This window comes from Staurois parvus, unplaced genomic scaffold, assembly GCF_062004578.1.
Source record: "Staurois parvus isolate SC_StPar_1 unplaced genomic scaffold, SC_StPar_1.0 ptg000114l, whole genome shotgun sequence".
Classification (NCBI taxonomy): domain Eukaryota; kingdom Metazoa; phylum Chordata; class Amphibia; order Anura; family Ranidae; genus Staurois; species Staurois parvus.
The window spans coordinates 4,934,084-4,960,597 of NW_028317910.1; the positions used below are offsets into that span (position 1 = coordinate 4,934,084).

The following is a 26,514-nucleotide window of genomic DNA, read 5'->3' on the forward strand; positions in this document are numbered from 1 at the left end:
AAAAGAACATTAAACTAGTGACAAATGCAAGTCTGACACAACATTCAGGAACTAAATAGCATGGTCCCAGTCACGTGATTAACATGGCAGCCAATCATGGCAATCACATGTTTATAAACAAACCTGCATTTTCTCTCCCTATGCACAAAAAGAGGACACAGTGGTAGCTTCAGCTGTCACTCAGCATTTCAGTGCATTACAGTGCATCAATCAAAAATGATTTAGGTGGTCAAATTAGTCACAGAGTTGTTGTGAATTTAACAAATGCATTCTAAGGCCCCTTTCACAGGGGTGTTCCATTTTTTTTCAGCAGTTCACATCAGTTTTTCATCACTTTATATCAGTGTTTCATCAGTTTGCATCCGTTTTTCATCAGTTTACAATTGTTTTTCATCAGTTTACATCAGTTTTTCATCTGTTTTTAATCAGTATACATCCGTTTTGTCGGTTTACATCCCCTTTTCATCCCTTTACACCTGTTTTTGTACGGTTACGTCCTTTCCTTTTTTTTTTTTAACGGTTTAAAAAGAGGGTTTTCTTCCGTTCAAAAAAATGAATGTTAATGGATGTTAATGTTAATGGCTGCGGACATTAACCACTTGCTCTGCTGAAGATTCCCCCCCCCCCCCCTTCCTGAACAGGCCATTTTTTGTGTTACGACGCTGCATTACTTTAACTGACAATTGCACAGTCATCCTTTTTTTCCCACTAATAGATATTTCTTTTGGTGGTAATTGTGCGTTTTTTATTTTTACGCTATAAAAAAAAGAGAAAAAAGCTATATTTTTGACTTTTTGTTATTAAACATGTCCAGTAAAAAAAATTGAAAAATCAGTTTTCTTCATAAATTTAGGCCAAAATGTATTCTGCTACAAGTCTTTGCTAAAAAATATCCTAATATGTGTAAATTAATTGGTTTACGTGAAAGTTTACAAATGGCGGTATAGATACTGGAATTTTTAATTTTTTTTTGCTAGTAATGGTTTGGTAGGATAAGTGCTGTCCACATGTCTTACTTATCGAAATTGCTATATGTTTTTCGAGTCCTACCAGTTCCAGTCCCCGCTCACATCTTGCGCATCCACCATTGTAAACTATTAAAATTATTTTGGGGATCATCCAGACCCAGAATCAACAAGCAGGTACTGTTTGCCTGTAAAATAAATGGTGGTCTTTTGGTTCCGTACCTTCAGGCCTATTATCTGGCGGCCACTATTGCCCCCTTGTCCCACCACCTCCCATTATGGGCCACCATAGATCTAGTGGACTCACACCCCAAACCCTTATTCCTCCTTACCCTGGCTTCCAGCACAGCACCGCCCACCATCGCTCATCCCAATTTTATCACACCGCTCTCCCAATGTGGAAGTCAGTCAAATACTCAGCGGGTCTGATCTCACCCCACTTACCATAACTGTAAGTCCTCCGGTGCCCACTGTTCCCTCTGGGTTTTGACAATCCGAGGCAATTTTCTCAGTGGACTGACCATGGGTTCCATGATATACACTCTCGCCTTACCCCTACTAGACATCTTACATTTGATGCTCTCAGGTGTTCTCATGATATCCCGTTATGGGAGCACTACAGATACCTTCAAACTCTGCCACTTTCTATCTCTTCTACTTAGAACTCAGCCCACGCCCTATACACTAACCCCCTTTGAAAGTTTATGTAGCGCACAACATCATTCTCCAGGCCTTATTTCATTGATTTACTCCTCAATAACTTCTAAAAAAACCCCACTAAGACCATTTCACCAACAATGGGAATGTGACTTGGGGAAGCAGCTCTTATACAGATAGTATTACATGCTGGCTAAGCTGGCACACTTTATTCCTGCCTACTCGCCAAACTGCTTTCACGGATGTCCACAGTCAGGCACGATAGTCCACATCTGGTGATCCTGCCCAAGGGTATGCAGACTTTGGGTCAGGGTCTACATGTTACTCCGCACCCTGCTACAAACAGGTCTTAAGAGGAACCCCCATGAGGCCCTTCTCTGTAAACTGATTGCGGAATTGCTTCGCCCTGTATGACAAATGGCAATGCACCTTTTCACAGCTACCAAACTGACCATAGCTAAAGCCTGGAAAACCCGATCCTTAGATTTAAAGCAGTTAAAAACTGCATAAACGAATTCATGGTAAATGAAAAATGAACAGCCATACTATCAAATACTCATGAGAAATTTCTTCGAGTCTGGCAACCCTGTATAACTCATGCTCAGCCATCTCGATTTGACAACACTCTTTTGTCAATATAACAACCTAGCGCTGTGCACCCCCGGTTTCGGCCTTATTCTTCCTCTGACTACACTTTCTGTTCTATAGCCTTTTCAAGCTTTTGTTCTGGTTTCTCTCTCCACCCGCTTTCTTGCTTGTGATCAGTTAATGTAACGACCTGGTGGCTGGGCATCAGCTTGGCCCTGATGGTTACAACATATGTAACTTCTGATTTCATAACTGGTTTGAGTTGTGTCACATGATAATTCACAATTTATGTACATGCACCATTTGCTGCTTATCTTGAGCATGTTATATTTTTGCCAGCTATGCTTTGTTATTCATGACTCCCATATTGTATGGTTGAGTACACCAGTTGTTCTGATATTCACCTTTGTCTGTTTGACTGAACATTGACAATAAAAAAACCTTTGTAAATAAATTAATAAAACATGGTTACACTAATGTATAAGAAAATAACAATCAGTTAGACACTAAATACACCTAAACTACAAGGAGCAATAGGCTAATGGATTACATTGGATCTCATAAGTGTTATATGCATCACATTTATATCATATTTGATCTCTAACAAATCATAATTTAATTCCCTGCAATAATACTATATGTCAGTTGTGAGATGGTAAAACCTTGTCAGATTAAAAATAGCTGCATTTATTTAATACCTGACATTAGGGATGTGCCTACTGAAACCTAATAAATACGTGTTCATGCCAATATAAATGATTAATAAAAAGGTTTACATCAATGTAATAATAAATCAGATCAGTTAGTTGGAAGTACTGATAGGATACATGTGTGCACATGTTAAATACAGGATTCGTATATACAGTTGTTAGCTGTACATACAGTAAGAGAGAAGTGCCAATGCAATTAGATAATTTACTGTCCTTAGTGTACAAAGTGCCAATTATTACAGGAAATTATTACTGGAGATCAAATGGAATTTAATATCGTCACCACAGTGTCACTGATATTTGAATTCTCCTCCTCTACCTGGCAAGAGGATCAGAGGGAGGAGGAGAAGAAGGTCCAGAAAACTTTTCACAGCAGCTGCAGTTCAGGTGAGATGCCAGCCGAGGACATGCAGGAGCCACAGACCCATCTGCCAGAACTGCTGCCAGGTAAATTGCAAAATCAGAAATTACAGCTTAGAGGAAATGTCAATCAGTGTTAATATCATGCATAACATATTTGTACAACGCAGATATAAGGTAAAATAATAAGTGGCATATTGTGATTGTTTCTTGAATGCCTAATTCATAATGGGGTGGTTCATTGTTATTAGCTCTATGGCTCAAATAAGGGGATATTTAATAAAATATTTGTGACACAATTAAACCCTAATTTAGCAAAGTTGCAGCCGTATGTTATTCTGTGTATTTGTGAGCCCTGCGCCTGCAGTTTTAGACAGTAACCGGACAGATTTGCACAGAAGAGAAGAGATTTTCACTGCAGATACACAATGACAAGTTGATTGGGGCAGGTTTATTTTTTTCACAGTGCTACTTAACAGCTAAGAAAGGAATTTAGGAATGAGGCTGAACCCCTATAATAAATCTGTCTCAGAATCTAAGAGCTCCTGGTTACTATCACCTTGCTGTGGGAGAACATTGACAAATATCCCCTAGTTTGTTTTATGTAGACTTCACCTCCGCAACATCTCCAAGATACGTTCATTTTTAACCTCTGAAACCACTAAGCAACCTATTCACTCCCTTGTTATCTCTCGCCTTGACTATTGTAACTCCCTCCTTATTGGCCTACCTCGTCGTAGGCTATCCCCTCTTCAGTCTATCATGAATGCTGCTGCCAGACTCATCCACCTTACCAGTCGTTCCATATCTGCCATCGCTTTCTGCCAACTCCTCCACTGGCCTACCATTGCCCAACCAATAAAATTTAAAACATTAACAATAACATGTAAAGCCATTTATAACTCTGCCCCAAATGACACCACTGATCTTGTCTCCAAATATCACCCAAACTGTACTCTCTACTCGTCCTAGGACCTCTTGCTCTCTAGCTCCCTTGTCTCCTCCTCCCTTGGTCATCTTCAGGACTTCTCCAGAGCCTGAGTTTATCTGGCACTTGGGGCACTATTCCACCAACTGTCACCAATGATGGAGCACCATTCCCCCTACTGACACCATCAATGGGGCATATACTTCTCTCTGATATCAACAATGAAGCACTTTTCTTCTCACTGACATCAACAATGGGGTATTATCCCTCCCTTTACAATCAATAATGGTGTACTGATGCCAGGAATTTTCTACTCCCATTGGCTACGGTCCGGCCCCCCTAAGGTCTGAGGGACAGAAAACTGTCCCTTTGCATAGAAAAATTGGAGACCCCTGCTTTAGACAAATGTCATCAGAGTCGGTGTCCCTATTATAATATTTCTCCTTTTATTCCATCGACAGCTTCAATATTTTGACTTTCCTATCACTTTCTGCTCCATGACATAGCAGACGTTGAGAACTGCAGTTTCATAAACAAATCACTAATGGCTTCTAGTGGCAGCTCCCATATTTTGTGTTCTGATATTGTCTCTATGCAATGATTATACATTTTGAGTAACATAGTGATATGTACCTAACAATAATTTTCATGTTTGTTTTTTTTATACACTTGCTGTTCCATATTTTTATACCTATATCTTACTGCCAGATTTGAAGACTCTAGTGACCACCTATTAAGCAATACATTCAGTATTCCTGCTAAGTGACTGCCCCATAAAGAACCTGTTGGATTCAGTACATCTGTGCAAACTAAAGCCAGTCATACATGGCTTGAAATTCTGCCAGTTCAACAGGGACTGGCTGAATTTTGATCCATGTATGGGCTAGCTGGTTGTACATAAGTCGATCTATTGATCAACTTGTGTACAACCAGCCTATCAGATTTTTCCCAAATGATTAGTGTTGCCATCTATAGCCAGCAACACTGATTATTGTATTCTACTGGCAGGGACGGCTCCCTGTCAGTACACAATAACTGATTCTCCCATCAGCACCGAATGTGTTGATGAGGGAAGCAATGCATTTTTAGGCTCAACCTGCTGATTATACAGAAAAACAAAGGTATAACGTACGGACAGCCTAACAAATGAGCAGTGAGTGAAAGAACAGTTCAGAACAGTAGATTGATCAGTTTACAAAACCACAGAGAAGATGATTTCAGCCAGTTAAAAACTTGTGAATGTGTATTTTTGAGTTCAGAACTCTAATTTACTGAAAAAGTTGTTATTATGTTGTAACGTTCCCAGATTTAAAGGCATAGTCCATCATTTGCAAAAATGTAATAAATGCACTTGCGTTAAAATAAAGAAAAATGAATTTATTACTTTTCTTTTATCGAAGTCTGACTAGCATTGCAAACATGAGTAGTGTGTTGTGGGTGCAGTGCACAGGCTCCTGCATTGTTTAACCCCAACCCAAGGTTCCTATAAAGGTACAGACTTTCTGTTATGAGGCTGGAGGAAGTGTTACTAAACCCATGACCCTGATTATAAAGTGCTAAATACCTTTTCTCATCAGCTGTTAGAGCAGTCTTGTGACTTCTATCAGTGTCCAGCAGAGCACTGGTTAAAGCTTGTAGGAGGAGTTTTCATTCTCCCCTGATTGTTCTATGAGGCTGCAGGACCCCTGACCCTCTGTCTGGACACTGCTGATTAGCCTCTCCCAAGAAAAAAAACTCTCTACCAATACACACCAAGCTGTGCATGTGCAGCTTGCCCCTAAGGCTGTGTTCTATCAGCAGATGGATTGGGGACTGTCGAAGAAGGGGAGGATCAGAAAAGACAGGATCAAACATCCTTTTTACACAATGCAGAGGATTAACCCCTTAGGTTCCGCAGTGAGTATAACAAGCATGCTTTACTGCATATACAGACTGATTTTACTGTTGAGGGTTTAGTAACACTTTAAAAGATGGACTATAAGGCAGGACCAATACAATCTGTAAGTCCCTCTGCTGAGGTGGAATATGGGATTTGTAGTCTCCCATTTATAGATCTCTGAAAATGGATGACACGGCTGTGAGGGCAGAGACACGCACAACCAGGCTAAATTAAGAAATTCAACAGGATTCTGCAAGGAGGGGAATCCTATGATTTCGGCAAGTGGAAAGGAGGCAGGTGGGTTGGGGAATGCAGCCATGTTTCAGGTTACATCTTAAAGAAGATCTTCAGTAAAAAAAAAAAAATACAAATACTGTAGTTGCTGACATTATAAGAAGACGCATACCTGTCCAGGGATCCAGCGCTGTCCGCACCTGGGCTGGTTCTTCACTAGTCTTACGGTTCTTGGTCCTGCCATGTTTACTGTGGGAACAAAGTCACACTGCACTTTGTGAATGGATCCGCAGCCTCTTGGGACAAGTCAAGGGTACCTAAGAAGATGCGGCAGGGAGGGGGCTGAACTTCCACTCGGATTGCCTAGTTCAGGGGTAGGCAACCTGTGGCTCTCTAGCTGTTGTGGAACTACATTTCCCATAAGGCTTTGCAAAGATTACAAAACTGACAGTTACAGCTATGACTTGCAGAGGCATGATGGAACTTGTAGTTCTGCAGCTCTCAGGTTGCCTACCCCTGGCCTAGGTGATCCAAGCAGAAATTGGAGAGGGTGCTTCTCAAAACTAGGTACCTGTTTCCTAAAAAAAAAACCAAAACTCCAAAGTGGGAGAGTCACGGGGGGGGACTTGGGGTTGTGGCAGAGGAGATAAAGCAGAACTTTCATTTTCAGGTGAAGTTCCTCTTTAAATATGGGTGTAATATGAAACATGTCCCAAAGGACTACACCTAAAATCTTGCACCAATTAAAGTAGCAGCTCTATTGCCATTTGCATTTTATTACATTAATTTTCAGCAGTTTTACTATCATTGTTCACATTTCTTATCTGTAGATTCATCAGATGGAGCTCCACGCAGTCCTGAGGGTGACAAGCAATGCACCCACACTGAGGATCAACAATCAAATCTACAATCTCGAGGGCAATGGGCGAGCAGGGCGGAGTTTATTTTGTCCATCGTAGGTGGAATCATCGGATTGGGGAATATCTGGAGATTCCCATATCTGTGCTACAAAAATGGTGGAGGTGGGAGGTCCATTCCTATCTACTTTTTATATACCAACTAAGAAAAAGTTCTTACTTTCTGTACATTTTAAGGTTTGGCATTGTTACACAGGAGGTCTGGTGCTAGAATTATTGCTCTCGCTCTGACATTCACAGCAATACCTATATGCATGTGAGCATGGGGGGGCAGGGCGCTTTAAATTCTAATACTTATTGTAGTTAATTTTTTTTTTACGTTGTATCAAAATTTTGATAAACAAAATCCCTTGTGATAGAATGGGCAGTGACTGGTCCTCTTTGCTGAGAGATTTGGGGCTATTGAACCCCGGATCTCTCCTCTGCCCTAAAAAGCATCTGCTCAAACTCAGATAATAGCTTTGAAACAACAAACCAAACCAGAAGTGACAAAATCCTCGTAGCTTCCGGTTTTATAAGCCATACAGATGATTGGGGAATAGAAATTCCTCCATCTCTTTGGATTGCTATCCTGATTGCTGGTTTCATTCTCGATGGCCTCTGGGAAAGAGGCTTGGGAGGGGGGGGGGGGGAAACCACCTTCTACCACTTATAAAGGTGATTTGGTGGCTGTATAGCTTTTTGGATCACTTTTACATTTTAGAGCAGATACTATTGTCATGACTGCAGCAGCAGCGATGCCCCTGGTAGAACCACTGAATCCTGAGGATGTACGGGTATTTCCATTTGCATGAAGTGGTTAATATTTTATTAAATATATAATTTGAATACAAGCAGTGCAAGTATCTGAATTCGATTTGGTGTCAGCCACTTGCAGTCTCTGTGCAGCAGAACTCAGAGTAGGGGAGGAAGGAGCACCACAAGCCAATCAGCTCATGTGCTGACAAGGAGCATGCTGATAGTAGGAGAAAGCAGAATGACTGAGAGTTGTTTGTCAGTATGCTGCTTGTCTCTCATTGTCCAGTCACAGGCTGGAGTTGGGCTCATGACAGCCTGAATTCAGAGGACAAGAGTAGAATTTTGCTGGTAATCATTTAACCCCAAAGACTGAGGACATCTAAAAAATAATATTGGGGACAGCTCTGGACTGGAAATGAGTATAGCAAAAAAAGCTGCTAATATGTTTTATATTTTTTTGGGCTATTCATTGTTTTTATTTTTGATGTTTCTACTTTAACCACTTGTCCTCCAGAGGATTTACCCCTCTTCCTGACCAGGCCATTTTTTGCGATACGGCACTGCATTAATTTAACTGACAATTGCGCGGTCATGCAACGCTGCACCCAAGTGAAATTTGTGTACTTTTTTTCCCACAAATGAAGCTTTCTTTTGGTGGTATTTGATCGTCACTGCATTTTTTATTTTTTGCGCTATAAACAAAAAAAGACCCACAATTTTGAAAAAAAAAAAACCAATATTTTTGCCTTTTTGCTATAAAACATATCCAGTAAAAAAATGTAAAAATTTAATTTCGTCAATAACACAGGTCTGCAAAAAAGTTTTTTTTCAAGAGCTGTTTTGGTTATTCTACATAATCTTTATGTTTTTTGGTGCGCTGAATCCGAAAATGACCTCCATTTTGTCATAGAACATCACGTTTCCTAACAATTTAGGTAACTGTTAAATAAGGCAATACCTCAAAATAAATGGAAATAGACTTATAAAATTAAAGTTTTATTACAATTTTTTCATGAAAATCCTTTTTTGAACTGAAATGAGCTCACCTACACACACTAAACTCGATTCTTCTTCCCTGTGAGGCTCCTCTTGGTGCATTTTCGCTTGTGAGTAGCATCTGGAATGTCTCTCTGAAGCATCCAACAGTAGTCTGCCATCATTGTAATGCTCCATTTTCCCTGGTATCTCCTTTCCATCTCTTTAATGTCTTAGTGGAATCGTTCACCTTGTTCCTCACTCACAGCTCCCACATTTTCAGGAAAGTAGTCAAGGTGGGACTGGAGGAAATGCGCTTTCAAACTCATCAAGCAACCTAAAGCTTGAAATGCTTTCAGCATTCGTCCGACGATCTTTTTGTAGTGAGGATCTTTGTTATTGCCTAAAAATTTCTGTACGACTTCTTTAAATGCAATCCACCCTTCTTTTTGAGGATCCGTCATGGTATTGACAAACTCTTCATCAACTATAAGCCTTCTAATGTTTGGTCCGACGAACACACCTTCCTTCAATTTTGCCTCCGACAGGCCTGGAAACTTGGTGACGAAGTATTTGAGGCATTCTCCATCTCTTGGAAGTGATTTTAAGAATTGCTTCATCAATCCCAATCAATTTTATGTGGAGAGGTGGTAGAAGAACTTTATGGGAAGGTACCAAAGTTTCTCGGAGGACATTTTTTTCACCAACTGTTAGCACCCTTGGCTGCCAACTCTTCTTGGTCCAGTGATTTTGTCGGTCTCGACTGTCCCATAGACATAGAAAACAAGAGTATTTGGTATCCCACCCACTGGATTCTTCAGGAAAGATTAACCCCTTCTACCATTAGAAGCACAGACTCAGGGCTGAGGCTTACACATACAGAATGCTGCTGAGTATCCCAGTAGTCAGACATGTCACTCAGAGCAGCACTTGTATTCACCCCCTTTGCAGGGGGGGAGGGGCAGAGATTGTTTACCTGCAAATAACAACAAAGGTCCAGAAGAGAACTAGGGAAATGAGGAAATAGAATTTTTTTTCCTTAAAACTTGCTTATGTATATATTGCTGACCATCAGATTTACAGTGCTATTTTTTTTTTACATAACTCGGACAACCCCTTTAAGGTTTTTTTGGCATTTTATATCTTAAATGCACTTATGTGAATTAATTATTAGTAATTTGGACTTTAGATTTGGTTAAAAACCCATAATATAAAAAAAATACTAAAAATTTTATAAATTTGAAGACAATTTTGCATTTTGTGGCAAATCATGACGTCTAGGAGTTTTTTCAATATTTTATTTGTTTTCAGCACACCAAAATACATGGAAATTAGATGAAAATAATCAAACAGCTTTTTAGTTGCAGACCTGTGTAATTTAGACCAAAATGTATTCTGCTACATGTCTATGCTAAAACAAAATCCCAATACGTGTAAATTAATTGGTTTATGTGAAAGTTATAGCGTTTACCAATGGCGATATGTATACTGGACTTTTCTTTTTTTATTTTATATTAGTAATGGCGGCGATCAGTGACTTATAGCGGGACTTCGGTGGGCATTCTGACACTGGGGGGGAACTGACTAACTGCCACTGACATTCCCAGTGACACTAATACAGTGACCAATGCTAATAAAAAGAACTGACACTGTACTAATGACACTGAGCAGGAAGGGGTTAACATCTTGGGCAGTCATAGGGTTAACTGTGTGTTGTTTTACTATGTGACCTATGTGTGCTTTACTGTGTAAGCATGCTGGTTTGTATTGCTCTGCTATACAGAGCAATACAAAGCAGCGTACTGGTGCTGACAGGGGAGAGATCTGTATTGTTTACATATAGACCTCTCCCCCGTCAGTGTTCCTTGGTGATCGCAAGTCGTCGGCGGGGAATCTCAGGTCGGGACCCAGTGATCGACAGCTGTACCCACCTACCCGGAAATACAAAATCACATATATATACATGATTTTGCACAGCTCTGCTGTCCTGTAGCAGTAGTTCTGTTATAGGGCGGTTGGGAAGCAGTTGAAACTGAACTAAAAGCAGATGGCTAAATACACAGATTTATTATATACCACAGCCAGGTGGATGACACCACTTACAGATATTGAATACAGTAATACCTCGGTTCACAAACTTAATTTGTTCCACAACTTGGTCGTGAACCGAATTGGTCGCGAACTGAGGCAAATTTTTCTGTAGAGTTCAATGTAAATCAGGATAATCCGTTCTGACCCCTACAAACATGGTTGCCAGCCGAATCAAATTTTCCCATAAGGTTCAATGCAAATAAGGTTAATCCATTCTAAACTTTTTTTTGTTTGTTTTTGAACCACAAAAATATGAAACAAAGTACAATACAGTATGGAGAGAGAGAACACTAACCTTGTTTGAGACGACTTCTGGGGGACAGGAAGGCGGGTGGGAGGCGGCTATTATTCGGAGGGAAAGTCCCCCTACATAAGGACATTGGGGATATCTCTCTTCTTTGTCTCTGTTTTGGTGAAAAATCTGTCCAATGTCACTTGTCTTTTCCTGCGCTGCATAACCCTCCGGAAATGAGAGACCACGTTATTGCTCATCAGATTCAACACTTTGTTACAGTTATGTTGGGGTGGTGCTTCTGGTCACCTTCATTACCGTTCTGCACTTTCTTTTTACCACCATACTTGCTCTGTGCGTTTTTGTTGCCTTCATTACCGTTCTGCACTTTCTTTTTACCACCATGCTTGCTCTGTGCATTTTTGTCACCTTCATTACCGCTCTGCACTTTCTTTTTACCAACATGCTTGCTCTGCACGTTCTTGTCACCTTCATTACTGCTCTGCACTTTCTTTTTACCAACATGCTTGCTCTGCACGTTCTTGTCACCTTCATTACCGCTATGCACTTTCTTTTTACCACCATGCTTGCAATGCACGTTCTTGTCACCTTCATTACCGCTATGTACTTTCTTTTTACCAACATGCTTGCACTGCATGTTCTTGTCACCTTCATTACCGCTCTGCATTTTCTTTTTACCAACATGCTTGCTCTGAACGTTTTTGTCACCTTCATTACGGCTATGCACTTTTTTACCACCATGCTTGCTCTGCACATTCTTGTCACCTTCATTATCGCTCCGCTCTTTCTTCTTACCACCATACTTGCCCTGAATTTTCTTTGGAGCCATACTGCATATCCGGTACAGTATGTGCTAAAAAGCACACAAAAAATCTTTATAGCAAGTGTACACAGGGATGTACAGTACAGTATGTGCTAAAAAGCTTCTCAGTACTGTAATTGTCTTCACAGTACACTTTCAGTGTCTGCCTGTGACCGCAATCTCGCCTACAGGAAGTCAGGACCACGTGTCAGAGCAGGCAAGATGGCCACGGCTCGTGTTCGTGAACCGAAGTGGAGTTCGTGAACCAAAGCAAATTTTTGTGAACTCTTCTGTTCACGAACTGAGTTGTTCATGAACAGAAGCTTTCCTGAACCGAGGTATCACTGTGCAATGGTGTCCTCTATGACTACATTGTAATAGAGCATCAGCAAACTGCTGAGGTCATTCCTCTGTTCACCCTGCTGTCATCCTCTCAACATAATCCTTGTCAGCTTATAGTATTTGCATGCAACACACCTTATTTTATTCCTGCTCTGATTCACCCTCTCCCAGCCTGAACTGTGCTGTACAGAATATTGGCTAATACCAGGTCAAATTCAGGTACTCACACTGCGCCCATTTAAAAATGAGTTTATTGATGTATACATGAATACAAAGCTTCATTAGTATTTGCCTGGAGATCAGCTTTAGTCCTCATGCACACCGGACGTTTTTTTTACGCGACTGTTTTTGGCTTTTGACGGTTTTTTTCTACAGCCAGTAAACTCCCCAGCATGTTATCCTCTGTGTTCATGCACACATAGACTGTAATTAACGTTTTTTGGCTGGGGCGTTTTTTGGCTGGAAAAAAAACCCAGGACTAGTGGGTTTCTAGAGGAGTCTTTTTAGCTGTAAAAACACTATAATGCTGAAAAACGCAGCATAATGCAGTAAAACGTAGCAAACCAGCATTTATGGATGTTTTTTTGACCAAAGAAAAAAAATTATTTTTGTCAAAAAAACTGCAAATGTGAAAAACTCTGCTAAACGCTAATACAAAAACGCTAAAAAAAAGTGACTTTACACAGCTAACATTACCAGCGTTATTAAAACGCCCAGTGTGCATGGAGCCTTAACAGCATTTTTTCAGTGAGTGTTCAGTCTTGTAAATATGCCATTCTGTCAATAGTTTGTCATTATCTATGCACATGGCACAGCCATATGTTTTAGCTTTCCTACAGGCTTTGCTATCTGCTCGATAGTACAGCTTTGTGCCTGTACATTGCTGCTTCTCTCATCCCAAAGTGGCTCTAGGGGATGAAGTAAAATTTCAACATTTTGGATAAGAGCGTGCATTCACAAGGTCGATAATCAATATTATTGAAAAATGTAACTATTTGCATAATGCATTTGCCAGAAATGTGGCACTGTAAAAAAAGATAAGAAAATAGCTAAACAAAAATATAACAATTATAAACTACATTTTAAATCCTTCTATTCACTGTACAGTTTATGATGTGTTATGTATGTGTTCAATATAGGGGCATTCCTTATCCCATATGTCATTTTCATGGTCACCTGCGGAGTTCCCATCTTCTTCCTTGAGATCGCTTTGGGTCAATATACCACACAAGGGCCAACGACCGCCTGGTTCAAAATATGCCCTCTCTTCTCTGGTAAGCACAGGACAAATGAAACCTAAACATGAATTTAAAAATATACACTCAAATCAATATTCAAAAGTTATAAAGTGTAACTAAAGGCAAAACTTTAGTTTTTTTTTTAGTTTTGGATAGAGTGGAGAGGGATTAGAGCACCTGTCGGGTTTTTATTGCTGTCTGTGCCCTCAATAGGGAGACTTCTCTATTTGTTCTGTTTACCAATATTACCAAAAGTGAAAGTAGAAGAAAAACTCACTTTTTGGGTTGTCCCCAGAACAGTAATAGAGGGAAAATGTTCAGATGGGGATACAAGTTCTGGTGACAACCAGGGATTTACTCACTTTGGAGGGAATTCCTCTTATTTACTGTTTTGGTTATGGAAATCTCCCTAATGGGACATAGATGGCAAAAAATAAAAACTGACAGAGGTCATAACCTTACCTTACTCTGTCCAAAAATGAAAAAAAAAAGTTTTGCCTTTAGTTCTACTTTCACCACAATAGTTCAAAAAGATTATCAAATGGTCCACTGGAAAGACATTCAGCGAAGGTGCATGTTACTTAAATCATGTAACCAGAGGCTGTAGTCTTTCCCAGAAGAAAATGTAAGGGGGAGTTTAAGTTGTATTGGTTTTTTAGAATAATTTTAAACTAAGTGAAGCAGTCATGTTGTGTTTCCTAGACAGAATGAACAGTGGAATGATTTTAAATATTACTTGCTGAGTTGTGCTTTAATATACAGAATTTTCATCTACAGTCTATATATAAACAAGCTCATCAAACCCCTTTGATTTTTTTAACACTTGGAGGTGATAGCAAACAAACCTGTCAAACTGGGTGATGGTACTTGAATATAGTGCACAGGAAATTCTTCTAGTCTGTTGCATAGCAGGAAAAGTTTCATACTAGGGTAAGTAACCTCTCCCCATACAAAGCAGCAGTGCCTGTTGTCACCCCTGGGCTTTGCCTAGGTTATAGAACTACAGTTCTGGCAAAAACATTTGATTACTTATGATAACACAGTAAGGCTCCATGTACACAAGCCTACCATGACTGCCCGCCACAGGAAAACGTAAATTGCGGCTGCGATTTTGCCGTGCTTTTGCCGCATTTTGTATTTTCCCATGGCCGTCGATTCTTCTGTGTTCAGGACAGGGAGGTTTAACCTCACCTAAATGCGGCAGCTCCTAAACTCTGCAAAAAAGCCTAAGGCTTCAAGTAGACGAACTTACCCTGACCACCGACCATGGGAAAACCCAAAATGCGGGCAAAACCACGGTTTTGCTGTGATTTGCGTTTTCTCGTGGCCGGCGATCAAAACATTCCTATCCTGAACACGATTCTTCTGTGTTCAGGACAGGGAGGTTTAACCTCACCTAAACGCGGCAGCTCCTAAACTCTGCTAAAAGCCTATGTGTACATGAACGCATAGGCTTTTATGGAGTCGAGTTTAGGAGCTTTGGCAATAAAGCCTAAGGCTCCCTCACCGCCAAAAATGCGAAACCACGGCAAAATCGCGGTTTTGCCACGATTTGCAGTTTCCCGCAGCCGGCAATAAGGGTAGGCTCGTGTACATGGAGCCTAAAACATATATGAATTTTGTGGACAACAGTTAATATTCCAAATGTCCAAATATGTTTTATGTCATGCTTTTTCAAGGCAAGACCAAAAACAACACGAAAACAAACAAAAAACTTGTTTTCTGCTAAGAGTTTCAATTAGTTTTTCGGCAGACTTCCTAGAGCCCTCCCCGTTAGGCACACAAGGATGCATATACAGTCATGGCCAAAAATACTGGCACTCCTGCATTTCTGTCAGATAATTCTCCACTTCGCCCAGAAAATTGTTGTAATTACAAATGTTTAGGCATTCTTGTCTTTATTTCTTTTGTTTGTATTGGTATGACACAATAAAGTGGTGAACAAAAAAGCCAAATCTGACCCATTCCTACTATTTACTTGAATATGTGGCATCTGGCAGGTTTGTCACCCGCCAATCGCTACATGTCGGGTGAACTTTTGCAGTGGGCGCAAAGCGAAGCATCACGGGCGCGGCATGGAAACATCCCCATCAGATGCCTATTGCAGCTTAAGGGGGGGGCAGTAGGAACATGCCTCAAACGCACATACTGTATTTGCCATCCACAAACTGCAAGTCTTGATGAAGTCTAAAGGTGTTAAATATCAACAACTTTCAGCATGGGCCCACTGATTTTATCAGCAGAGGGTGCAGCAGGAGGGTGTAACCCAGAGCATACCAGGTCACCAGACAACTTTAAATGTCTAAAATAGATAATTTATTTAGATTTTTGAGTATACAGATTACGCCTAACAGATCATGTCACAATAAACATCTGACTAATCTTAATTTAATTTAAAACTGAATCTGGCACATAGAGCAGGCTCTCAGAAGCACAACACAACTTTAAAAAAACAGCAAGGATGTCATAGTTAATGTACTTTCTCAGTAACAATTTCTTACAGTGCATCCTGAAACAATTTGTTTTTTATTTAGTAAACTGTAGGGAAGGGTTAAGTCTGAACTCTAGAATAAGTAATTATTGCCTAAATACAAGAGTCGTGTATTCTGAATAAGGTGATCCCCGAAAACTTAACTCTTCAGAGAAGTCTATCCTGCCTTCAGCTACTAACCAAATCTTCTATTTCTCCCATCAGTTCATCCCCCAAAGTTATTACCACTGTCTTGGACTCGGTCACTTACAGACCATTTACCGTGATCTACCAGTGAGCCAAATTAATATGAGAATACGTGCACGTGGAAGTAAGACACTGACACTTCGCAGTTTGCCAACTTCCTAAAAATTCTGTTTTATTGAGGAACTAACAGTATCATTTATAGGGCTTATGATGCAGGCAAAGCATATACATTGATTGGGTGAAAAGTCCACTGGGTTTCTGCGTGTTCGTCCATCCGTGTTGATATCTTCCAATCATTGTCCCCAAAGAGACTCATTCCCTTTTATGGGGGTTGTTTACATTAAAAGATACTTTTCTCCTGATGAGTCACCAAGGGTGAGACTCCGGATGAAGGCGCCATCTTAATTATCATCATTGTTCCGTCAACCTATATCTGATTGTTCACTTAAGAGAGTAAGGAATTTAAAGAGCAAGATACAGACAGTAGCAAGACTATAAAATTGTCATTTTACTGATCATCTAATAAAACGTGGACTGTCAATCACAATCCACTACAATCCCCCCTTAAAATGGCTATTTTATTCCTGACTGTCCCTATATCTTCTGATGTCCTAACTGCCTGGTGGCCCTCCCTCTGGAACTCTTTTAAGACGCATATAGAGCCCCTGAGTGGCTAATCCATCCCTAGAGTCTCGATACGTCCTGAGAAGGCCACAGTCAGGCACTATCTTTCCCTATTTATAGTTGTCTGTTAGGGGGGGAAATTTGTAGCATTCCCTTTTGTTTTTATAAATCTGAAATATGATGATCAGGGGCTATAGTCTGTAAGGGAGTATAGGATTCTCTTTCTTCACGGGGGAGTTCAACATTGTTATAGTTCAGGAATGTAGGGGAGATCTCGTTCACAGCGTTTCCTATTAGCCTCTTAATGCAAGGGATCACACAGCAGGCGACTATTGCCATTAGAATGATAATACCCAGGATAACCACCCCCGCTTGGGCGAGGGCTTTCTGCCAGCCACTCAGCCATCCAAACCACTGATCCCAGGGATGTGTAATACCTGAGTTTTCCTTAAGCTCATTTGACAGGTCCTCCAACCTCTTGATGGCCAGTGTCACCTTCCCATTTGGGCCTGTGTTATCTGGGATATACGTACAGCAGGTCATGGTCTTTGGTATCATTTTACAGACCCCCCCTTTTTCAGCTAATAACATATCGAGTGTCATACGATTTTGAAAGACCATGTTAGAAGTAGCCTCCAACTGCTCTGCTATCCCCTTGAGGGCATCTCGTGTGTAGTTTACAAACCGTTGTTGATTATAGTAGATGTAGTTTATCCAATCTACATTCTTGTTCTCAGTGATGAAGAGGAATAGGGATTCAAATCCCGCGGCCACCTGGTCTCTGGCTTTGAATTCATCGGGTACCCCCCTTGGGACTCCTATCGCATCTATATAGACATGGGGGTCAAAACTCCCTTGTGGGGCACTTCGTTTGTGCTTGGTTGCATGGAGGGGGTTAGGCGGCCCCTTAAGTAATGGATCTGAGAGGATGTGCAATGGCATTATGGCATTGGCAAGGGTACATTCCCCTCTCCATTTCCCCATCAGTCGGGTCCTAATCTTCTGATCACCACAGATCCAGAATATATCCCCCAATGACATGACCTGGTTCTGGGTGAGATCTGACCGGGCTGTACTATAAGCAGCACAGAATCCCTTTGTGAAGTTCCCCAGAAACCTTCCTCCTCCCTCATAGTTGGCATAGCAGGTATAATTACCGGGATATATGGTTAAACCATTTGGGGCCTTTTCGTCTCCTTGGATTAAGGGGTAACGCTTCTTCCAGTCCTCACATAAAGACTGGTTCGTAGAGATGTTAGTATACAGGCTTAAGACACACTCCTCTATGGAATCTGGTAGGGTTAGTGGCACCGTCCCCAGATGTGGTCTGGCATGCCCACACACATAGCAGTTGGACTTATTATGCGAGTTTGCATTGTATCTCATCCATTCTAACCACAAATTAGTGTCTGAGAGGCCGGTTTCTACTGCTATAGTATCTTCGTATGTAGGGTTTGCTATGGCCACCATCTCTGCCAACGTTTTGATCTTTGGCATAAGTGGGTTATAGGTGGGAGCAGTATCTCTGGAAGATTTCCATCGGTTTGATCTATACATATCCCTTATCCAGAATTGTCCCATCACTCCCCCATGTCCCCAGTATCCCAACCAGTAAAGCCCCTCATCTCCTGGGCTGGGGTTCTCTATGGTGAGGGTGAGTGGCATAGTTCTCCCTGTTGGGTTTTCATATGAACATGTGCCTTTTTTAAATATAGTCAATCTATCAATTAGGCTCTTCCCATTTTTATCTTTGCGGTTTAAGGCACTTAGCGGTTTATACCCCCAGTCAGGCCCCGTATTCCATCCTACTGAGCCCCAGTATCTGCATTTGTCTCCCCAATAGTCATCCGTCACACATATATATATATTACTGGAGTGATCCTGATACGTAGTACACTGCCAAGGTTGTTTCGGACAAGGCGCTATGAAGCAGAAGTCAAAGGCAAAAGTGGCCACACGGGTGTTGGAAGAATTGTACCAAAATGTTATCAGGCCACTCTGTTCGGGTGTCCCACCTTCCCTTGTGATTGCCACTCTTTGTCCCCTACCCATTCCCGAAAGCACATACAAAAGGATATATGTGTATAGTCTCATGTTCTAGTTGTCTTCTGGGGGTGCAACTTTCTTGCAGTGAGAGGCGTGGATCCAGGTACTCTTTCCTTCTAGCTTCACTGAGGTGGCCGTCACCAGAAGCACCTGGAAGGGACCGTCATATCTGGGTTCCAATGTATGTTTCCGCAGAAACTTCTTGACCAAGACCCAGTCTCCAGGTTGCAAAGTGTGCGTTCCAGTGTCCGCCTCAGGATCTGGAATGGAGGAGAAAACTTGCGCATGGATATTAGTCAACACACGTGCCAAAGATATCACATACTTTGTCAATGAGTCAGACTGCAACTGTAATTGTTGAGGATAGTAGGTACCCAGTCTAGGGGCGGACCCAAACAAAATCTCATAGGGAGACAACCCATGACTTCCCCTTGGTGTGTATCTAACGCTGAAAAGAGCAATAGGCAAGCTGTCCGGCCATCCCATGCCTACCTCTTGGGCCATTTTTAACATTCTTGACTTCAGGACCCCATTTAGGCGCTCTACCTTCCCACTACTCTGGGGATGATAGGGTGTGTGAAACGCAAGTGTGACCCCCAGAGCCCCCCAGATCTCTTTCGTGACATTGGCAGTAAAAGCCGGTCCCTGATCGCTTTCAACCACCTCGGGCACTCCGTATCTGCAGACTATCTCCGTGAGCAGCTTCTTGGCAGTGGTTCTTGCCGTCTGGTTGGTTACTGCGAATGCCTCTGGCCATCCTGAGAACATATCCACCACCACTAGGGCATATTCAAATCGTCCACTTTTTGGCATCTGGATATGATCTATCTGGATCCTCTGAAATGGATATAGTGCCCTGGCCAGATGCTTGCTTGGAGGTTTCTCAGGTCTTCCAGGATTGCACTTGGCACATACAACACAAGACTTACAGAATCTGTCTGTGTAAGCCGTAATTCCGGGTGCCACATAGTATTTACTGATCAAAGAGTTCATTAGCATCTTGGACAGGTGTGACGCTCCATGTGCCCACTGCACTGTTGCCGGATATAAGGATCTGGGAAGCAAAACCTTCTTCCCCACCACCCACAATCCTTTGTCCTCAACTGCTCCTTTCTGCATCCATTCCTTCCTTTCTTCTTCTGAAGCATTATCCTGGGCTTCCTGGAGTTGGTTGTCCTTGGGCTGATGAATTAGCACAGGCATCACCTCACTGCACATCTCTTCATCCTCTTCCTGCACCCTGACCGCAGCTTGCTTAGCAGCCATGTCTGCCAGATGATTTCCTTTTGCTTCCATAGTGGTCAATTTACCGTGGGCCTTCACCTTCAGTATGGCCACTTGGGCTGGTAGTAAAAGTGCTTCCATAAGGTGGTTGATCGCCTTTCCATGCTTTACAGGAGTCCCAGCTGCCGTGAGAAAGCCCCTCATTTTCCAGATTAGGCCAAAATCAAGTGCAACCCCCAGTGCATATCTGGAGTCCGTGTAAATGTTAGCTGTCTTTCCGTTTGTTAATTCACAGGCTTTGGTGAGGGCCCTTAGTTCAGCCTCTTGTGCAGACATAAAAGGTGGAAGAGGTCTAGCTTGCAGTACCATTGTGTCGGTAGTCACAGCATATCCAGTGTGGTAGGTGCCAGCATTATCTGCAAAGCGGGATCCATCCACAAAAAGTATTAAGTCAGGATTTGATAGGGGCGTATCATGGACTGTTGGTAGGTGTGTAGTTTCTGCCTGCATAAGTTCCAAACAGTCATGTACCACATCCTCTGGTGCCACGTCTTTGGTGTCTTCTTCTGCGAAGAGATACATGCAAGAGGGGTCCAGCGGAACACTGAAGAAGGCATTGGCCAAGTCAATAACTGTGAACACTTGGGCTGTGGGAGGTACCCCTGCAAGCAGGGTGTGGGGGTTTGGTACAATGGGGGTTTCCAAAATAGTTGCCTCATTGACTGCTCTCAGATCTTGAACCATGCGATATTTGGTGGGCTCACCTTTTGGAGTTTTTTTCTTCACTGGGAAAAGGGGTGTATTGCATGGGGACACACAGGGAATTAATGCCCCATTTTCCAGAAGTATATTGACTTGTTTGGAGATGGCGTCCATCTGGGCTTGCTTCAGAGGATATTGAGGCTTCCGTGGCAATGGTGCTCCAGGCTTAAGCTGGACTAACACTGGAGCAACTTTCAGATGGCCAATATCCTCAGGGCCGGTGGACCAAAGAGTGAGTGGCAGCTCCTGTAAGGCCTGTTCTACATGGTCTGGCAAGGGGTGGCCTGAAACTTCCTGTAGAGACATCATCAGTGGTAATGAACATAGAGCCGAGGTGTCTTCCTCTCCCAAGGGGGTGGAGAGCTGAATGGTGCCATCTGGTTGGTAGGATATAGTTGCTTGCAACCTGGACAAGACATCAGCTCCCAGCAGATTCAACGGGCAAGTATTTGACACCACAAAACGAGACAGAAGATTGGGTAAGGTGCCGATATGTAGAGGTTTTGTAAGCCAACTGCGTTGTGGGCAGCCGTCTACTCCAACGCAGGAAACATCAATGTTTGAGAGGTATGTTTCATTGGGTAAATCTTCTCTCCGCAAAACGCTTCTGGCTGCACCTGTGTCCACTAAGAATTGTGTAGGATGTCCCTCGATGGGGACAGTGACCTTTGCTAGGGGCCCACTAGCACAATATCCATGAGAAGAAACTGTCATAAGGGGAGTGGACACAGGTTTGCCCCTGTCCTATTGGAGAAGGTTTAGATGTTCTTGGGTAGGACCTGTGCGTGGGGGTCCTGGAAGCGGTGGAGGTGGTGGCATTGCAGACTCTTCCCACCCTGAGTTGTAGTCATTGGGTCGTCGTGAACGTCTGGGAGCTCTGCATTCCCTTCTGAAATGTCCTGGTTTTCCACAGTTGAAGCAGATAAGTGGGTTTCTTCTGGAGACCTGCTCTCCAGCCGACAACATGAGTGGTGCCGGCTTCCGGGCCACCTGGGCGGTCTCTAGACCTTTTGCCACCAATAGCAGTATATCCAGGTGGAGGGTACGGTACTCTGGACGGGCAGTGATCAAACCCTTGCGAACAGACTCCTTTAGTCCTGATACAAATGCAGAGGCCAGCATTTGAGTATGTACCTTGTTATGGACACTGAATCCCAGGTCTGTAAACACCTGTGTTAGTCTGGTATGGAACTTTTCCACCGACTCAGTCTTGTCTTGGGTAATGTCCTGCAATGTGGTTGCCTGGTCCGCCAGTCTCTCTCTGGCCCACTGCTGCAACTGGTCACAGAAAGAAATTCCCGAGGCATAAGTGGTGTCCTCATTTGGCTTTACTCTGGTGAGATCCTTTTCCATTATAGGCCAATATGCATCCCCAGCCTTGATCTCACACAGACTGACCAAATCCCTCCAGGCTGTGGAATAGGTCTTGTGGATCTGGGCTATGCGCCGGTAAAAAGGCATCGGGTGTTTCTCCGGGTCCGGGAGAGTTGTGACTAGTGCGGAGGCTTGGGATGGAGTGAAGGCCACATACATGATAGGAGCATCAGGTAGGTTGGGCACCGGGCGGGGATGGTCTCCTTCAGATCCTTGGGGGCGATAGACAGGATTGTGGTAAGTGGAAGAAAAGGGATGAGGTGCTGAGTCTGCTTCCATTCCAGACTCATACATAGATAATTTTTGACGTTGGGGTTGTGTGGTTGGGGGAAGTTGAACGAGTGGTTTGCTTTCTGGACCATGGCCTTCTGAGAACGGATCATTCTGTTGGGAACGAATGGAAACAGCATCATCCTCTCGGGTACCCTGGCGGACTGCCGCAGCCACTGTCTTTTCTTGAGCCCATCCTCTTCTGTCTGGCAGAGAGGTAGGGGTTACCACATCTGTAAAATTCCAGCCCTGCCATTCTGTGGGTGTCTTCAGTTCAACTTGGTCTGAACCCTCTGTTTGTTTTGGTGGTGGTGCTACAGGCATCAGGGGTGTGTGGAGGGCCGAAGGTGGTTGGGAGCCAGAGACAGTAAGCACTGGGCACAAGGTGGTAGCTGGTATGAGGTGTGTATGGTGTATCGGTGTACTAAGCCCAGAGTCAACATGGCTTCCGGTGGCCTCACTGGGCGCCGCCATCTTTGAAGAGGGCGGAAGCGGAAGGGGCGGAGGCGGAAATGGAGGTGACTGAGTTGGAAGCATCGGATGTTGCATAGTCAGCTTCCGGTCACATCCCTTGCAAATCTCCTCCCACCCCGGATTCTTAACTGAACACCCCTTACATATCCGGAGGTTCTGACTACACGGTATGCAAAAATCTGGACTCTCGGGGTAGGGCCTTCCTGTATTTCCACATGCCTCGCACCTCCAGGACGGGCCATCATCATAGGGGGGCGGCGCCTTGCCGGGCGCATCTCCTTTCCTGTAATATACATATACAACTCCTGATTCAGTTTTTGCTCCACCCACCCCTCCTGATGTAAGGTGCGGGCCACATTAAACCAAGTTTCTGCTGTCTTTAACATGTTATGCTTCATTAGAAGCCCTCTCTTCTCTTTACACAGCTTCCTCCACCAGTTCACAAGCAAACGGACTGTTCTCTGGCTTTATAAGTTTCTGTCCCATTTTGTTTTACTTCCCTCCCGGGGACCCTAAGGTGGTCCCCAAAGCCGTCACTCTGTTCTGAAAGTGCTGTGCCGTGAGACAGTGTAAGCGAAACCCGCGCAGCACCTTGCCCCCTGCTTCTCCTCCAGTAACTTCCCTATTTTTCAGCTACACTGAGAATAATGTACATTAACCCTGTAAACCAATATATCAGGATCTACGATTGTCACCGTACCACTACTTGTAGTACTTTCACGAATCCCCACTCTTTCGTGGTGTACACCAAACATTAATCCACATACACAGTGTGATCATGACATAGTATTTCAGACACGCCTGTCGGGAGTAAAATGTTTTTTTTTTTTTTTTTTTTTAGTTTTCTTTTTCCCCCACAAGCCAATCCCTGGCTGTGGTTTTTTCCCCCGTGTCGCCATTACTGCGACTACGAGTTTCCCCTCGACAGTCACCATCACCACGACTGCGAGTGCCCGGCACCCTCTCTCAAATCAGAGTGTATCCTGTCCACTCCTGACGAGGAATATTTTGCCGTAATTCTCCCCTCCCTCACAGGCGCATCAACAACAACCCAACCAATCACACTGGTACACACAGACAACCAGACAACAAGACAACACAAAAGACAAGACATATCACACTGGTAGATGACGTTACACTGACAGGTGGGTTCAAAGGAGCCCCGGGCAAGTATACCTGTCACTTTGCTGATCAACGGACAGCCAGACGGGTGAGTAGTCCCGCTGAGCAATTCCAGACTACGCAGGTAAGGAATTATTAGACATAAAAATTCACTTACCGCTTTTGGAGGTGATCAGTCTCCGCGTCTGGAATGCTCCACGGTCCCCCTCATCCACTCTGGGTCGGGCTGAGCCGGTGTTCAGAACCCGGGCCCCACGTTGGGCGCCAAATGTCTTGGACTCGGTCACTTACAGACCATTTACCGTGATCTACCAGTGAGCCAAATTAATATGAGAATACGTGCACGTGGAAGTAAGACACTGACACTTCGCAGTTTGCCAACTTCCTAAAAATTCTGTTTTATTGAGGAACTAACAGTATCATTTATAGGGCTTATGATGCAGGCAAAGCATATACATTGATTGGGTGAAAAGTCCACTGGGTTTCTGCGTGTTCGTCCATCCGTGTTGATATCTTCCAATCATTGTCCCCAAAGAGACTCATTCCCTTTTATGGGGGTTGTTTACATTAAAAGATACTTTTCTCCTGATGAGTCACCAAGGGTGAGACTCCGGATGAAGGCGCCATCTTAATTATCATCATTGTTCCGTCAACCTATATCTGATTGTTCACTTAAGAGAGTAAGGAATTTAAAGAGCAAGATACAGACAGTAGCAAGACTATAAAATTGTCATTTTACTGATCATCTAATAAAACGTGGACTGTCAATCACAATCCACTACAATCCCCCCTTAAAATGGCTATTTTATTCCTGACTGTCCCTATATCTTCTGATGTCCTAACTGCCTGGTGGCCCTCCCTCTGGAACTCTTTTAAGACGCATATAGAGCCCCTGAGTGGCTAATCCATCCCTAGAGTCTCGATACGTCCTGAGAAGGCCACAGTCAGGCACTATCTTTCCCTATTTATAGTTGTCTGTTAGGGGGGGAAATTTGTAGCATTCCCTTTTGTTTTTATAAATCTGAAATATGATGATCAGGGGCTATAGTCTGTAAGGGAGTATAGGATTCTCTTTCTTCACGGGGGAGTTCAACATTGTTATAGTTCAGGAATGTAGGGGAGATCTCGTTCACAGCGTTTCCTATTAGCCTCTTAATGCAAGGGATCACACAGCAGGCGACTATTGCCATTAGAATGATAATACCCAGGATAACCACCCCCGCTTGGGCGAGGGCTTTCTGCCAGCCACTCAGCCATCCAAACCACTGATCCCAGGGATGTGTAATACCTGAGTTTTCCTTAAGCTCATTTGACAGGTCCTCCAACCTCTTGATGGCCAGTGTCACCTTCCCATTTGGGCCTGTGTTATCTGGGATATACGTACAGCAGGTCATGGTCTTTGGTATCATTTTACAGACCCCCCCTTTTTCAGCTAATAACATATCGAGTGTCATACGATTTTGAAAGACCATGTTAGAAGTAGCCTCCAACTGCTCTGCTATCCCCTTGAGGGCATCTCGTGTGTAGTTTACAAACCGTTGTTGATTATAGTAGATGTAGTTTATCCAATCTACATTCTTGTTCTCAGTGATGAAGAGGAATAGGGATTCAAATCCCGTGAGAATACGTGCACGTGGAAGTAAGACACTGACACTTCGCAGTTTGCCAACTTCCTAAAAATTCTGTTTTATTGAGGAACTAACAGTATCATTTATAGGGCTTATGATGCAGGCAAAGCATATACATTGATTGGGTGAAAAGTCCACTGGGTTTCTGCGTGTTCGTCCATCCGTGTTGATATCTTCCAATCATTGTCCCCAAAGAGACTCATTCCCTTTTATGGGGGTTGTTTACATTAAAAGATACTTTTCTCCTGATGAGTCACCAAGGGTGAGACTCCGGATGAAGGCGCCATCTTAATTATCATCATTGTTCCGTCAACCTATATCTGATTGTTCACTTAAGAGAGTAAGGAATTTAAAGAGCAAGATACAGACAGTAGCAAGACTATAAAATTGTCATTTTACTGATCATCTAATAAAACGTGGACTGTCAATCACAATCCACTACACCACGTGTACCACCAGCCCCTCCCTTGTAAGCTCCAAGGAGCAGGGCCCTTCTTACCCTCTTGTATTGAACTGTATCGTTGCTGTATTGTCTCCCTTCATGTTGTAAAGCACCAAGCAAACTGTTGGCACTATATAAATCCTGTATAATATTTATGTGCTTGGCATATTTCTTCCAGATCTGTGCAGTAACTT

General features: G+C 43.0%; 1 protein-coding gene across 1 annotated transcript in view; it reads left to right on the top strand.

The window, feature by feature from the left end:
* Window positions 1-3,312: 3,312 nt before the first annotated feature.
* Window positions 3,313-26,514, top strand: part of LOC149467398 (sodium- and chloride-dependent betaine transporter-like) — a 55,594-nt gene continuing 32,392 nt past the window's right edge. Inside the window, exons 1-3 of the mRNA XM_089671763.1 lie at window positions 3,313-3,367; window positions 7,152-7,343; window positions 13,579-13,713. Of these exons, the coding sequence (XP_089527889.1) occupies window positions 3,313-3,367; window positions 7,152-7,343; window positions 13,579-13,713 (382 nt within the window). The remainder of the gene's footprint in view (window positions 3,368-7,151; window positions 7,344-13,578; window positions 13,714-26,514) is intronic.